Below are 17,772 nucleotides of genomic sequence, written 5' to 3'. Positions count from 1 at the left end.
ACACTGATGTTGAGCACTGGAAAAGCGTGCAAGGGTTTTGTAACATTCAGGCTCTTGGGTAAAGGAGCTCGTGTGTGTGTGTGTGTGTGTGTGTGTGTGTGTGTTTTCTTACTGAGTCAGTGGTGTTACAGAAGCTGTACTCTGTAGGAGGCGTCATTCACTGACTGTAACAAATCACTTCACTACTACTACACACACACACACACACACACACATTTGAGACGTAGAGTTGACGTTTACTGGCCAAGCAAGATTGCTTTTTTGTATTTGTGTTTTGCCCCCAAGTGTGATATACAAAGCAATAATAATAAAATGCAAACACTTACATAATGCATGTATAGATACAAATGCAAACAATATAGTAAAGTACTGTATAGTGCAATATATATGTTTATATACAAAGAATACAGTAGCAGAATATAAATGATACTTAAAACAGAACAATGCATTTCAGTGTGGACAAAATACACAATTGCATGTTTGAAATGTTTAGGACAATGCTTTATCCTGTGTTGTTGACACCCAGAAAAGAGCACTTGACTTGCTTTGCTCCAGGTTAATAAATAGATACAGTAGCTACACACACTCACACTCACACACACACACAGACACACACACACATATACATACACACTCTCTCTCTCACACACACACACACAGACACACACACACATATACATACACAGACTCTCTCAGACACACTCACTTACACTCACACACACACACACTCATACACACACAGACAGACACACACACATACACACACTCTCACACACTGACACACACACACATACATACACACTCTCTCTCTCTCACACACACACAGACACACACACACATACATACACACTCTCTCTCTCTCTCACACACACACAGACACACACACACATACATACACACTCTCTCTCTCTCTCACACACACACAGACACACACACACATACATACACACTCTCTCTCTCACACACACACTGACACACACACACACACGCACTGACACACACACATATACATACTCGCACACACTCACACACACACACACACACACATACATACACACTGTCTCTCACACATACACACACAGACACACACACACACCGACACACACACTGACACACACACACATTGACACACACACATATACATACTCACACACACACACATGCATACACACTGTCTCTCACACATACACACACAGACACACACACACACACACACACAAACTCACACACACACACCTGTTTGTGTTATCTACCTTATATGTGATTCTGAGGTCATGTCTGTCTCACTGAAGGAGAGTTGTACGAGTCTGTTTGGTATATCAGTGTGTAAGAAGTCCCTTTTGCCATGGTACAATTATGGGATCAAATGGTAATACCATGGTGCTTAATAATAACAACTATATTGATGCTCTGTACTATTTACATGGTACTCAAAGATACTTCAAAGATTACCATGGTGCAGTGTCCAATAAGAGGTAGAGGTGATATGAAACTGTGGTTTGGTGATTAGATGACAGGATCTCATGGCTTTTTAATTACTTTGTTGAAGAGGTTAGATTGATCTGGAGTGAGTTATTTGGGACTGTTTCCAACTTTGAGTTCATATTTGCATGTGTACGCAGAGCTGTATGATACTGTGCTGTTTTGCAGCGTCATTTTTACTCTCATTGAGGAAATCAGATGTGTGTTTGTGGTGTGTGACACGTGTTTCTGAACACAAATGCAAATACAACACAGAATGCTCACACATGCCTCTGAAAGCACCACACTTCCGATTTATGAAATATGGCCTGCGCTTGATTTGTCACACCGAATGATGGTATTACTCATAAGTGACATGAAGGGTTAGTTGGAAACTTGAAGTTTTCAAGAGTGTGTGACAGTTTGCTTGGAAAGTTCTGAGAAGAATGAAGCACTAGATACAATGTTTCCTACAGGATTTTGTGAGACTGTAGTGGGTGGACCTCGGACCCTCTAGGTGGTGCTCCCTCGGAAGAACATGTTGTACATTTTAAAGTTAAATGCATCAATCTGGTGCACTTTGAGAGCTAAATTAACAGGCTAGATCTATGAAAAACGTTGTGTTCTTGTAAACAGTTTTGTGCTCTGGTAGTAATTTAATCAAACACATTGGTTGTATAGATATGAATGGTGATGACACGGCAAAAAGTCACACCCACAAAGCATAAACGAGACGGAGTTTAACGGCGTTCACAAATGGTCAAAACACAAAATCCACTAGAGCGGACATTTGAGACAGGTCTCGACATTAAGCATTGTCATGTGCTTGTCCTCCAGACAAGTAAATTGGTCATTCACTTGTCCGAGTAAAAAAGTTACATGTCCGGAGAGAAAAAAGGACATTTAAGTTACATGCTCAAGTAACATGTTAAGGTTTATGTTGTATATCTTTCTAAAATTATGACCGATACCCAGCCTAATAATGTACACATGCAATCAACTAAATTCTCTGCGACAGAAATGTAAACTGCACGGGGTAGGGGAGGAGGCTATTGTCATATGATAAATATTTTAGGTTACATATAATTATTTTATGTCACGTAAAGTGGCGGGCTGCCACAGTCTAGGTAATTAATGGGAAACACTGGGATATTAACACTGAGTGAATCTAACAAAGAAATGTTTGGGTTATATTTCACCCCAAAATCAAAAGGAAAAAATTAGAAAATGTATTTTGCATAAAGAAAATGATGTCTGTTAAAGGGCCATTCATTTTTGCTTTATTTATTACATTATTTCCATGACAATTTAGCACATTCCTCATTGCTGTAATGCAAAAAATAAATACATCTTATTTTCATTACTACAGTATAATCCACACACAATCTATTAATCTATAAAAAAATAAAGGCTATGGACTTTATAAATGAAATATATACCCAAGGTAATGGCAGTCAAATAAAACTGTATCAAAACCAGAATTGAATCAAGATCTTGGGAATCGTAATCTAATTGAAATGGAAAATTTAACCAGCTCTACAAAATATACTGTATTTTTTTGCTAAAATATATACTATATAAATATATAATTTCTATATATATATATATATATATATATATATATATATATATATATATATATATATATATATATATATATATATAAAACAGGCCTAATATTCTTTATGCAAAATATAATTTCTTATTTCTTTCTTTTGATTTTGAGGTGAAGAATGACCTGGACATGTTCTTGACAGTTCATATGAGGTCTACCCAATTGTTTGTTATAGGAAACGGTTGGCCAGTGAGGTCAAAAATACGTTAGTCTTAACAATAACACGGTGATGGGCGACTTGTATTCGTGTTTAGAAATCCCACGCTGATGTGGGTTTAACAGTGGACGCACATTTCTAAGAGATGTACATTTATATGAAGAATCGTCATTATTAACGAACCCCAGAGCTTCACCGCTGAACATGGAAAGAATAGGCGTGACAGTTTTTGCCTTTGCTTTGCCAAACCTCAGCCAGGTTAAATATAGTAAACCAGTCATCTAACCACAGCCTGAGCGTGTGGTTTATCACTGCTATTTATCTAAATCTGTACTGCCAGTGGCCACAAGCCACACTAATGTTCAGTCTTATTATCCCACTGTTAACCAGCCATAAACCGAAGACTCGTTAAGTTGAGACACCCCGTTATTACTCAAAGATGTCGTTTTTTACAAGCATGTGTGAGTTTGTGTGTAGAGGAAGTATTCAGATAAATCTTTTGTGTACAGTCTAGTTGGTTGACCAATTAGATGCTGGACATCAAGTGGTGACCCAACACAGTACCAAAAATGTTCTTTAAAATCAAACATTAAAGTTTATTAATAATTATCATGAACTGCACAAGCCCAACAATATTGTTAACATGACAAAGGCTAGGGCTGGGGGAAAAATAGATTTCTGTTACAAATCGTCTCCCTGATGAAAAATAGATTTTTAATTTACACAGGCTACACATTTTCGCTTAAAATGCTAATTCAGTGATAGATATAGGAAGCCATATTTGTGCCGAGTTCCACACAAACAGGTTTTTGTCAAAGAATCAACAGAGGCTCAGGACCCAAATGCAGAGTTGAATGAAGTTGGGAATTTATTAATACAAAAAGGCAAAAAAACAAACATATAAACTACCCCGTAGGGGAAGTAAATAATCCAGGCTGGGGCAGAGGTAACAGGATACAGGACCGACCGGACCGAGTAGGGATGGGATCATAAGAAGGACCGACATGAGACAAGAAACAAGATGAACTGGCACTGGACAGCACACACGAGGAGACTAAAATAGGGAGAGAAATCAAACAGGTTAACAGACCGGGCAGGTGTGACTAATAAACTAATAACTGCCAGCACATTACATGCCCCACCAGAGACAGGAACAGACTGGATCATTGCTACATAACAATAAAGGATGCATATCACTCTGTCCCTAGAGCAGCTTTGGGACTATCTGATCACTGTCTGGTTCATCTTCTTCCAACTTACAGGCAGAAATTAAAATCTGCTAAGCCTGTAGTAAGGACTGTAAAGAGATGGACCAATGAAGCAGAGCTGGAACTACAAACCTGTTTTGACTGCACTGATTGGAGTGTTTTTGGAGCTGCAGACACCAATTTGGATAAGCTCACAAATCCTCAGTTTCTGTGAGGATATGTGAATTCCTATTAGGACTTATTTAACATACAACAACGACAAACCGTGGTTTACAGCAGAGCTCAGGCAGCTTCGTCAGGCTTAAGAGGATGCTTCCAGAAGTGGGGATAAAATCTTGTACAATCAGGCCAGGAACACACTGAATAAGGAGATTAGAGCGGCTAAAAGAAGCTACTCTGAGAAGCTGAAAAACGACCCTGCATCAGTGTGGAGAGGCCTGAAAGACTTTACCAACTACAAGACACCATCTCCCAACACTGTAGGCAATCAACAACTGGCTGATGACCTGAATGTATGTTACTGTAGATTGGAAAGGCCCAGTCTCACACCCCACACCTGCTCTGACCTTCACAGCACACAAACATTTACACCTCCTGCAACCCCCCTCCTCCCCCTCCTACTACTCAACCTGCACTTAAGATCTGTGAAGAGGAGGTGTGCTGTATCTTCCGGAAACAAAAGACAAGGAAAGCACAGGGCCCAGATGGTGTTTCATCTACTTGTCTAAAATCCTGTGCTAACCAGCTGGCCCCCATCTTCACACAGATCTTCAACAGATCACGGGAGCAGTGTGAAGTTCCCTGCTGCTTCAAACGCTCCACAGTTATCCCTGTCCCAAAGAAATCCAAGATTGCAGGACTTAATGACAACAGACCCGTCACTCTGATGTCTGTGGTCATGAAATCATTTGAGAGACTGGTGTTGGCCCACTTGAAGGACATCACTGGACCCTTTCTAGATCCCCTTCAATTTGCTTATCAAGCAAACAGGTCTGTGGATGATGCTGTCAACATGCGATTGCATCATATCCTGCAACATCTGGACAGACCAGGGACATTTGCAAGAATCCTTTTTGTGGACTTCAGTTAGGCTTTTAACACCATCATCCCAGCTATTCTCTGGACTAAATTACACTGACTCTCTGTTCCCATGTCTATCTGTCAGTGGATCACCAGCTTTCTGAAGGACTGGCAGCAGCTTGTGAGACAGGGGAAACTCACTTCCAGCACCTGTACAATCAGCACTGGTGCCCCCCAGGGATGTGTGCTCTCCCCACTACTCTTCTCCCTCTACACCAATGACTGCATTGCCAAGGACCCCTCTGTCAACCTCCTGAAGTTTGCAGATGACACCACTGTCATCGGCCTCATCCGAGATGAAGATGAGTCTGCATACAGAAGGGAGGTTAAACAGCTGGCTGTCTGGTGCAGTCAAAACAACCTTGAGCTGAACATGCTCAAAACAGTAGAGATCATTGTGGACTTTAGGAGGAACACCCCAACACTGACCCCCCTCACCACTCTAAAGAGCACTGTGGCAGCAGTGGAGTCATTCAGGTTCCTGGGCACTACCATCTCACAGGACCTGAAGTGGGTTACCCACATTGACTCCATTGTGAAAAAGGCCCAACGCAGCGGTCCGTCCAGTGCATGTTTACATAGAAAAACAATTTAAGAGTAGCACACAAAAACACGTTCGGTGTGAACAGCCCCAACTCATCTGAGTGACAGTGCGTGCACAAAACAAGTTACATTACAATGAACAAAATAAAATAAATATATCCCTTTTGGGAAAATTGTGTTAGGCTATGATTTTCTTTCATTTATTGTTAATAAAATGTATTTAAAAACAATAAAAATACAAATATGAAGAAATAAATATATATATATATTAAGTAAATTTAGCCTTTTATGTAAAGTAGATGTGTATATATTATATTATCAAAATATGAATTATAGTAATGATGATAATAATAATAATACTGAAAAGGTTATTTTTTTCATTAATTACAAACGTGAACACAACCCCAAGTTATACTTGGATAACTGGTCCAAACCCACCGTTTTTTGGGTCCCTTCGGGCTCAAATCAGGTAGCAGACCGACTTTGCATGATTATATGGTTAGTTGCATTTTATTATTTGCATTTAGCATTATTTTATCCCTGCTGTCTGTGACCCAAACAGAACACACCTGCAATGAACCAGCTGAGGACCACAGATTTTGAGAACCGACAGGGTCCACAAAATTGCTGAAATTATCTCTTGTTTTACACAACATTTACTCAAAATTCACCAAAATTTGAAAACAGAAATGTTTTATTATTATAGCATAATCTCTACTGGTTGATACATTTCTACAGATGATGTATACGGTCATACGGCCCAGCTGTAATCCCCTGTATTGTGTTTGTTCTTTTCTCTGACCAGTGCTCTCTGCTCTTGTGCTCAGGTGAGGAGCTCGACTGATGGATGAAGATGAGGATGATGTGTTCAATAAGGCACGACAGCGCAGGCCTTCCTCTCACAGGCAGATAAAGCAGACAGACAGGGGTCTTGAGACCGCAGGGAGACCCCCTGTACCGCCCAACGGTATGCTGCGCTGTGGGGCGCATGAGGAGTCCAGACGCTTTCTCTACGGTAAGACACAAACACAGCACGAGTCGTTGTCTTTGCCTGGGAATTTGTGCAGTAGACAGGTGTCTGTCTGTCTCGCGATCACCCCTGTGGTGTCATACACTCCTGATCTCAGTAGATTTTATTACCAGTGTGTGTGTGTGTGTGTATCCAGTCACTTTGCAATTCAAACGATGCCAAGTCGCAATTGTTTTGCTGGCGCAGTGCCCTGGCGTACACATGCACTGGCAGAATTTAAATTGCACACCTCTGCACTACAAGCAGGCTGTTATTGGATCACTTGAGGTTTCTGTTGTTTAGAATTGGTACTAGGATCTTTCCAAGCGAAAACATAAGGTTCACTTGAGAATTTTATATTTATATAGATATTTATATAATGACTTCTGTGTTTAGAAGTTCACTTTATAGAGCACATAAGTGAGCACCATTTTTTATTTATTTTTATTTTTTATTTTTTTTGCAGCAGTGTTTGTTCCGGAAGCATTTTTCCATTCAATTTCTCCATAGGCATTTTTGAAAAAGTTTTAAATAAAGAGTTCAAAGCCATGACTCAAACCAACCAGGGCTGCGTTTCCCAAAAGCATCGCAAGCTTAAGTTGATCATAGAGACCACTGGTGCCATTGGTTTCTACGATCTGCTTAGGCTTACGATGTTTTTTGGGAAATGCAGCCCAGCTTCGAGGTGTATAACAACGTTGCAAACTTGGATTTGAAGCAAAAAACAAAAGGTATTTCCAAATTGGACAAAAAGACAAAGGACTGTGTACTTAACGTCTTTATTGAGGGAATAAACTACAATCCCATGAAGCATTGTGGATGATGTAATTACCATGGTAACAATGACTTCTGTGATTGATGGATCTCTCTTTAGGATCATATTAAACACATTTAACTTAATGTTTATTTAACTTAATCACTTTACTACCTCAGAGTGCATGATAGGTCTGTCAAAAATGAATTTCTCTATGAAGAAAATTTTATAGGATTTTTACTTCTATACCACCTGGACAATCTACTAAGCTTCTGTATGTGGCATATCTTCAGAAAGCGTTTTGTTTTTGATATTGCGCTGCGTCACTTGTCTCAGAAACTTCCTGTTTGAACTTTTGTGAAAACATCAGACCTTCATGACTCATGGCTTTTAGCAGAGACACCGCAGAGAGTTTTTCCCTCAAGCTTTTATTTTTAAACGTCTTTGCTTTGTAACGCTTATGCCCTCATTGCCAAATGGTAGAAGACATCTTATGATATCTGAAATAAACATCAGTTTGATATGGTAAATGCAACCAACAATTGGATAGTTAGATGATCAGAGACAGTCATGCTAAAACGTGACCAAAACCTGATCAGTCCATGTTTCTTTCTTTGTTGTTGTGATGGGAGAATGATATAGAGATAAATGCCATTGTATAAGCTTGCATTACAAACAACTGAATCTGTTAAATAGGGATGCTTACACTCTGTAACACTTGCTTGTTGGCAGTTACAAGCTAAGTTCATCCATAACTTTCATTATAGTGTTTATGTAGCATTAAGCTGGGTAAACACTGTATGGTTTTTGCACGATTTTTGCCTTCTAAGAAAAATATAAAAAATGGTAAAATTGCCCGTGAATGCTATGGATCATAGATGTTTATCATAAAGACTGTTGATGTCACACAGTCTGCCTTTGGCATTTATCCATGATCTCACTGATGTCATATCATAAAATCTGACAAGCAACAATCGCAAAAAATACAATATTTTTTAGTTAGCCAGCGATTTTTCCAGTTAGACTGTATGTGACCCATGAACTCCGTTGTGTTTGATTTGAGTCACACATGTAATACTGTTTCTTTGAATAGGTAACGCAGGATTGCTACTGCTAGCTCCGTCCACCCGCTCTCAACGTGCAGACGTCTTGCTACGGGAGAACCTGCAGGCGATGGATCCTCCTGCGCAGAGCGTTGAAACCCTCATCGGGCAAAAACTCCAGCTGATCGGAGATCAGTTCTATCAGGAACATATGATGGTGAGTCTTGTTAACTAACACCACAAGTTTTGCCACAAACCACTACAATCAATTTAAAGAGTTTTGTAATCCAGTGGTTCTCAACTGATGGGTCTGGACACAAAAATGGTCACAGGTCTGCTTTATAAGGTTAGCAGGTATAAAGCAATGCTTAATGCAGGTAATGAAATGCATCTAACCATATAATTGTGCATTTAGGATACCCAGGCCCCACATGCCCTCATCCTTAAAAACACTGAACATACTGTAACTAAGCAAGGGAAAGAAAATTCGACCCAAACTACATCAAGGTTTGGTACTGTGTTGGTTTGTCAATGTAAAATCTGGGTCCTTAAGCAAAACCATTTGGATTATGAGTTGGGTTATGGTTGGTTATTAACACTGTTTATGACTCCATTCAATTCTTCTATGCCCTTTTGGGTAAAAGTCAAATTAAAGTGTTTTTTTTGTTTTTTTGTACGCTGGTTCGTAATCACATCCACCAGCACAATAAAATCTTTTAGCAGGTTTGGCGCACATTGTTGTGCAGTCGAGACTACAGCATTGTGTCTACCTTCAACACAAAAGCGTTTTCCGTGTGCCATGTTTGTTTTGGCCGGACTGTTTCCTGACTGTCGAGTTTTGTGACCTCTCGCTCTGCCCCCAAGACTCTGGTCAACTGGGGCAACCCCGCTCTCTCTCTATCTGTCCCTCGCTCACCCCTGCTTGAGTTTCCTGTTTACTGCGCTCTTTTCCTCTTGTGTATCCATAACACTGCAGTGCCTCTGTCTGGATGTGTGTAAAGCGAAATACACAAAGTTAATTCCCATCTGAGTCGCCAACTTGCTCCACTGTTGCTCACTAGTAGGCATTCGGTTCATTTGACAAAGAACATGATAGACACTGTATCATATCGTTGCTCATTTGAATAGTGAAAACTCAACTTTCAAGAACAGTCACTGTTAACCAAATCAGCTTTGATAGTGAATCACTTGTAGCCACTGCAAATTACTGTTCGGCTAGAAGCATTTTCTAGGCAAGGACGCAAACGCAGGTGAGAGTGATTGGCTGACACTTGTCCGACATTTAGTCATTTTAATGTGCTCCTCTTGAACACATAATTAACGTGCGTTCTTTAGAGTTATTTGCTTTACAAGTGCTATTAAACCCCATGTTATTCCTCAGGTAGCTAACTATAACCAAGCAAAATTCTCTTCAAGCTGTTGCTTCGCCATGACAGTAGTATACCTGGAAGAGAAAACTGACTGTAAAAGTTTATACTAATGAGAAACACTGAGAATGAAATGCATACATTATGTTATGAATTGTGTTCAGACTCATTTTGGAACACAACAACGTACGAAATTGAGCTTGCGTTGCTTGAAGCATTTGCATTGGCAATTTCTGAGTGAAACAGGATATTCAATTAGAAACAAAAATGCAAGGCGGGACTTGATGTTATCCATCAGTAATTGATTGGATGATGAAAAGCGTCTCCATTTGACAAATGCTTAAAAAAATCCTTTCAGACCAATGAGTAGAGAGCGCAACAGTGCACGCCCACTTTTTCAGTCGTCTTGAGTCCGGAAGTATTTTTCCCCATTCATTTTGTCCATTGGAATTTCATAAAATCATCCATATAAGAGTTGTGCACCATGAACCAAACCAACCAGCTCCGAAGTGAATCACAATATTGCAAACTTTGATTTGAAGCAAAAACAGATCAAATCTGACAAAAGGATTTCATGAAGAAATAAACTACAATCCCATGAAGCATTGCAAATGATGGGAATCATCATGGGAAAAAAAACAGGAAACTATTGATTTAAAGTTGTTGCTTGTAAATATAGAAACAGTTTATTGGTATTTAATTTCAAAATATTCAAAAATATATGCATCATGGTGGAGTGGGCAGAGCTGCAGAGCTCTTTTGACACGATTCTCTGATTGGTGGATCTTTCTTAAGGATTATGGGTAGTGTAGTTATTTGCTAGGCATTCTGCCTTAAAGGAACAGTTCACCCTAAAATGAAAATTCTCTCATCATTTACTCACCCTCATGCCATCCCAGATGTGTGTGACTTTCTTCACCAGAACACAAATGAAGATTTTTAGAAGAATATTTCAGCTCTGTAGGTCCATACAATGCAAGTGAATGGTGACCAGAAATCAGAAGGTCCAAAAATGGCATAAAGGCAGCATAAAAGTAATCCATTCGACTCCAGTGGTTTAATCCATGTCTTCAGAAGTGATATGATAGGTGTGGGTGAGAAACAGATCAATATTCAAGTCCTTTTTTACTATAAATCTCCACCTTTGACCAGCCCGACCAGTAGTTGGCTGAAAATGAAAGTGTAAATTTACAGTTAAAAAAGGACTTAAATGTTGAACTTTTTCTCACCCACACTTATCAAATTGCTTCTGAAGACATGGATTAAACCACTGGTGTCTTATGTATTACTTTTATGTGCTTTTTGGAGTTTAAAAGTTCTGGTCACCATTCACTTTCATTGTATGGACCTACAGAGCTGAAATATTCTTCTAGAAGATCTTCATTTGTGTTCAGCAGAAGAAAGAAAGTCACACATGGGATGACATGAGGGTGAGTAAATGATGAGAGAATTTTCATTTTTGGGTGAACTATCCCTTTAAACACGATTTTTAAAAAATGAAGTTATATGTCTTCAAGAGAAGCATATACCATCGAGTAACAATCTCAGAGCTCACGGTAGGTCTGTCTTTAAAAGTTTATCATCCAAAATAAATATTTACTTCTGGAATCAGACTGTTGCACTCCTATTGTGACCCTTTCAGAAAACATGTGCCGTCACATGACTCATGCTCCAGTATTTTGGTCTGTGTCTCTCCTACTCATTGCATCTCTCTTATAAACACACAAACACGCAGATAGAAAGTTTGCACAGAAGTGGTCAGTCTGGGTAAACGCACTGGTGCGGGAGCAGCGGTGGTTATGCAGACTCGAGCGAGTCGTACCCGGCTTCAGGATCGCCCGCAGGAGACGCACAAATAAGAGGCTTGAGAAGCCACGTGGGTGAACGCTACCCTCACAGTGAACACACACACACACACACACACACACACACACACACACACTCCTGCAAAGGAGACACGAGCACACCGCTGCCAACAGAGATTTTACAATCAGCATCAAAAGACACGATTTCTGCTCCAGATCACCATAACAACAACGGTAACAGATGTGAAGAGCTTTGATGAGTTTTTCAGTTCAGGGTTGTAAGATAATGCTGGTTTTGTCTTGTGTAGATTCATATTTTAGTCACAGATCATGATTTCTGAAAGTCCCACTATTATTTCAGTGTGATTTCTCTCTGTATATGTTCAGTATAGTTGTGCGTAGTTATGAAATGTTTGGCAGCTGAAGTGTTGATGACTCCTTATGAGATGAGAGAAACACATTAGTGTGCTTTCAGTATGCTCCTCCTATAGCGTGTGCTGCTGTTTTTGGCCGTATGCATTGATCGTGCAATATCGTCTTCAGTATCGGTGAAGGTAAAACACTGCAGGCTGTTGGCATCTCTTTCTCTTTTTCTTTCTTTGGCTCTAATACTTATTTTCAGTCTTTGTCTTTCTAGTCCTCACACTTCTATCTTGGTTCACTTCTTGACTTTGCAATAATTCAGCTCAAGTGTTGTTTCACTGTTGTAGGCACTTCTGCTTGCTGCATTTGGGTTTCTAATTGTCAATTTTCACAGGTAAACTTTTGATACAGTAATGCTGCTTTATTTGTGATTATAACGCGACAAAACAAACTTGAGTGAAAGACTGGACAGTTGATTCCTTTAGAGTTAACATGTTGGTACACTAATGGCACGAAACTCTAACAAGCACATGCAACGCTGACTTAAGCTGCGTTCCGATTCGCAGGGACCCTACGCAGTGTTCACTGCTCCCTACTCGCTGAGCACAGGATATCTGCTGAAGTTCACTTCACTTGACCAAATTTGTTCATTTGGAATAACCTGCAGAGGAATATAACACAACGTGTAATGTTATAAATTTTAAGTTAAGTCAATCATCGCATCGCATCATCACAGTCTGTAAAAAGGATCCATTGAAGTTGAGGTTTGACATCGAGTCTGAATAAGAGGAGATGTCTATCTAAAGCTGTTTCACTCAAGTTTAGATCCTGCAGTGCTGGTGTTGAGCTGTCGTAGTTTGGCCAGTTGACGCTGCAGTGCAGATCCTCACCGCATTACACTCACCGCAGCCGTACGAGTTCCTGCAGCGTGTCTGGCACAGATGAAGGGCCTGCAGGGGCTGCGATAAGAGCTGCTGCTGACAGATAAATTACTGCTCACTCTTGACAGCTCTGTGAGGCCCCTGGGGGCCCGAGAGACCGAAGAGGAGAGATGACTGCACTATGACTAGAATGACTGACTAATAGTGTTAATCATGTTAGGAAGATCTCTCAAGATTTGATGGCTTGACAACATAGGACACATCTTTGATAACTCCTAGAGCTTTCCAGCTACATCCACTAAACTCGGCACAAATGAGCATTGCATTTTATTGTCTTTACACCGCATCCTAACCAATCTCTCGCATGTAGAAATTGTTATTTTTGTCCTAACTAGTCGACACGGCCAACAGAACATGTTTTCGATCGCTCAGTTTCTATTTCTGCAGGCTCACTGCATTCCGCTCTTCATAATTGCACCTTAAAAGACACCTAACTTTCAACTAATCACAAACTTGCATATTGGCACATTTGCATACTGTTTTTGATCAGACATTTTGAAGATGGAAGTCAAGTCGTGCAATACATTATTTTTAGTAAGTACTCAAATGCTTGGTGTAAGAGAGTTAAACCTGACTTTCTTCTTATTTTCACAAAGATCTGGGCACGTCTGTGTCAGAGCAGCTCATGAAGGTGTGTGTGTTTGTGTGTGTTTATGCAGAGAGAAACGGGATGTGTTGTGAGGGACACATTTCCTGTCGTCTCGTCCGTCGCTCACACAGACCTACAGAAACACAACAGCAGTTCAAACAATGACAAATCCTCAAGAGATCTGCTGGTTTTCCTCTAACATTTGCAGAAGTGCAACAGGAAAATGGCACACTGTTTCTTTTAAAACTTCACCAGTATCTCTGTGTGCTGTTAGTGTAGAATGGTTAGTTATGCTAAAATAACTATGTTCTGGTTCATGGAGCTGGGGTACTCGAGTTCAGACTCGAGTCCAAGTCACGAGTCTAATTTTAATGGACTTGGACTTGTCATGGACTCGGATGCATTTTGACTCGGACTCGAGCCTTTGGGACTCTGGATTTTTTTCAGAGTCCAGCCGAGTCCATGGCATTTGATTTGTGATGCAATGAACAAAATAAAAATAACGGAACAGAAATAAATGGACACCCTGTCTGCAAGCAGTTGTAGCACCCCCTGCTGTCGTAGACGTAGCCAGAGTTTGTTTCACCGTGCTGAGCAAATACACCTGCAGAGCAGCACACTCAGTCAACCAATACGCTCGAATGTTACTATGGAGACTGCTGTATAACATCAATTACCGAGGTGGCTGGCATGACGAACACAAAGACAGGTATGTAGCCAATGTACAAGAAACTACAAGGCAGTTTTGCATGACACGGGACCTGACAACATGTAAAATTGTGGCAAAAGACGGTGCTCGCATCGCGGTTTCATCATGGTTAAGTCAAGTCACCCACATCATGTCTCTCACAGTTTACTAAAACAACATATAAAAATTCAGAAAAATATCCTCATTGTCCTTCTCGCTATTGTCTCTGGTATCGTTAGCAGAGAAGAAAATCAATTTTGTTGGGTTGCACATTGATTTGACGATACATTCATTCTAGTCTTCAGGAAATCAGCTGGTGTGTCTGGTTACCATGGCAATGACATCATGCACTCTTTGTCATCCTGTCAGTCAGCACAAATGCCCAAAATAATGCAAAAATGCATTTTCAACAAGCTGAAAGAAGCATTCACATTTTACATTCATTAATTTGTCTATTTTTTTAAGTGACTGGTTAAGTGCTCATGGAAAAGATGTGTTTTTAGCCGTTTTTTGAAGACAGAAAGTGAGTCAGCTTCATGGATGGTGTTGGGAAGGTCATTCCACCAACATGGTATGATGAAGCTGAAAGTTCGGGAAAGTGTTTTGGTGCCTCTTTGTGTTGGTACAACAAGGCGCCGCTCATTAGCCGGCCGCAGGCTTCTAGTGGGTGCGTTGCTCTGCAGAAATGATTTTAGGTATGCTGGAGCAGACCCAGCGACTGTTCTGTATGCCAGCATCAGAGCCTTGATACGTGCATCAACCGGCAGCCAGTGAAGAGAGACAAGGAGTGGTGTAACATGCTCTCTCTTTGGTTCATTAAAGACCAGACGTGCTGCTGCATTCTGGATCATTTGCAGCGGTCTAATTGCACAAGCAGGGAGGCCTGCAATGAGAGCATTACGGTAGTCCAGTCTAGATATGACAAGTGACTGAACAAGCAGTTGTGTGGCATGTTCAGAGAGGAAGGGTCTTATTTTCCTGATATTGTAGAGTGTAAATCTACATGATCTTGCAGTCTTTGAGATGTGGTCTTGAAATTTAGTTTGTTATCGAGGGTTACCCCTAGATTTCTGACCGTTTTGGAAGGCGTTACTGTAGTTGAACCAGCTGCACGGTGATGTTGTGTTCAACAGCAGGATTGGCTGGAAAGACGAGGAGTACACTCTTGGCTGGATTAAGTTGCAGGTGGTGTTTCTTCATCCAGGCCGAGATGTCTGCCAGGCAGGCAGAGATTCGAGCAGTCACTGTGGTGTCGTTGGGCTGGAAAGACAAGTAGAGTTGCGTGTCATCAGCGTAGCAGTGGTAAGAGAAACCACGTGCCTGAATGATGGGTCCCAGTGATGTTGTGTATATAGAGAAGAGAAGTGGCCCAAGCACTGAGCCCTGAGGTACCCCAGTAAGTAGCTGATGTGGCTTGGACACCTCAACTCTCCAGGCTACCTTGAAGGATCTACCTGAGAGATAGGAATTAAACCAGTCAAGCACAGTTCCTGTGATGCCCAGCGAAGAGAGGGTGGAGAGTAAGATCTGATGGTTGACTGTGTCAAAGGCTGCAGAAAGGTGCAGCAGAATCAGGACGGATGATCTGGATTCAGCTTTCGCCCGTCTCAGCGACTCGGTGGAGTGCCACTTTTGAAGCCTGACTGATTGTCATCCAGCAGCTTGTTCTGTGAGAGATAGGCAGAGATTTGATTGAAAACTGCCCTTTCAAGTGTTTTTGCCATGAATGGGATGAGAGACTGGTCTGTAGTGTTCTACTTGTGTGGGGTTAAGTGCAGGTTTCTTCAGCAGCGGGGTTACTCGAGCCTGCTTAAATGTAGTGGAAAAAATGCCTGTAAGTAGAGATGTGTTAATTATGTGTGTGAGTGCAGGTATGATGGATGGAGAGATGGCCTGGAGAAGGTGGGAAGGAATGGGGTCAAGGGAACAGGTGGTGGGGTGGTTGGAAAGGAGGAGTTTAGAAACCTCAGTGTCAGTCAGAGGAGAGAACATAGAGATAGATGAGCTGCATACAGGAGACGGGTGTTTGACAGGGTGTGGTGCTGAGAATGTATTGCTGATGGTTGTAACCGTATTAGTAAAAAATGTGGCGAAGACATCTGCTGTCAGTGATGTGTCAGGTGGTGGAGAGGGAGGACAGAGAAGTAGATTTCTGCCATCTCCTCTCAGCTGCCCTGAGGTCAGTCCGATGTTCACGAAGAACGTCAGAGAGCCAGGGGCTGGGTGGTGTAGCACGTGCTGGCCTAGAGGAGAGAGGACAGATGCTGTCTAGACAGGTTTTTAAAGTAGAGCTTAGTGTGTCTGTGGCAGTGTTTACATCATGGGTGGAAAATACCTTTTGTGTGGGAAGAGAGTTAGTGACAGCAGTGGAAAGGCGTGAGGGTGAAAGAGAACGGAGGTTACAGCGAAAGGAAACCAATGGTGGAGTCTGTTTTAATGTAGTTGGGAGTGTCATGTTGAATTGAACAAAGTAGTGATCAGAGACATGTAAAGGAGTAACAGGAATATTTGAGTTGGTACAGTTACGTGTAAAAATGAGGTCCAGCTGGTTGCCCGATCTGTGAGTTGCTGTGGTGCTTAGTGTTTCCAAGTCAAATGAGGCCAGAAGAGCATTCAGTTCAGTGGCCTGGGGCTTGTCTTGGTGTATGTTGAAATCACCAAGAACCACAAGTGTCTTACCATCCTCCGGGAAGAAGGACAGTAGGAGAAGCAGGTCCATGTATTCGCCCAACACATGAAAATGTAAGCGGGGTGTTTTCTGAATGTTCATTTATGATATTAATTTAATTACTTAAATGTATATATTTTTGGGGGGGCATCAGAGAATGGTTTGAGTTCCAGGGCTGAGAAAGAATGTAATAAGTAACATTGCTAACCCTGTTCTACATTACAGATAATTACTAAACTATAATAATGAGCCTTTAAAATATACATTTAACAAGCGCACGCATGAAGCGAGCGGCAACGTCACCGGCAAAAGCGGGAATGATTCTGAATGTGTCGGAAAAACCAGCAAGGAGACTGTCTGAACATTTTGTTAATTTATAGAGAAATGCACATTAAGTTAAACATGCAGTAAGTGAGGTACTAATTTAGCTTACCCACTCCACACGAACACTAGGATAAGCCTAATAGCACACATTTATCTG

The 17,772-nt window shown here is 41.0% G+C and overlaps 1 protein-coding gene across 2 annotated transcripts in view; it reads left to right on the top strand.

Annotated features, from left to right (window-relative positions):
* Positions 1 to 17,772, top strand: part of LOC127410748 (bcl-2-modifying factor-like) — a 33,819-nt gene that overhangs the window by 1,584 nt on the left and 14,463 nt on the right. Inside the window, exons 2-3 of one of the 2 annotated variants that reach the window (XM_051645966.1) lie at positions 6,892 to 7,079; positions 8,921 to 9,087. In XM_051645966.1, the coding sequence (XP_051501926.1) occupies positions 6,908 to 7,079; positions 8,921 to 9,087 (339 nt within the window). In that variant the 5' untranslated portion in view covers positions 6,892 to 6,907. Of the gene's footprint in view, positions 1 to 6,869; positions 7,080 to 8,920; positions 9,088 to 17,772 lie in introns of both variants that reach the window. The other variant, XM_051645967.1, reaches the window with a different exon arrangement.

This window comes from Myxocyprinus asiaticus, chromosome 20, assembly GCF_019703515.2.
Source record: "Myxocyprinus asiaticus isolate MX2 ecotype Aquarium Trade chromosome 20, UBuf_Myxa_2, whole genome shotgun sequence".
Lineage (NCBI taxonomy): Eukaryota > Metazoa > Chordata > Actinopteri > Cypriniformes > Catostomidae > Myxocyprinus > Myxocyprinus asiaticus.
The sequence above is the reverse complement of the archived record's forward strand: the minus strand, read 5'-3'. Positions and strand labels throughout refer to the sequence as shown.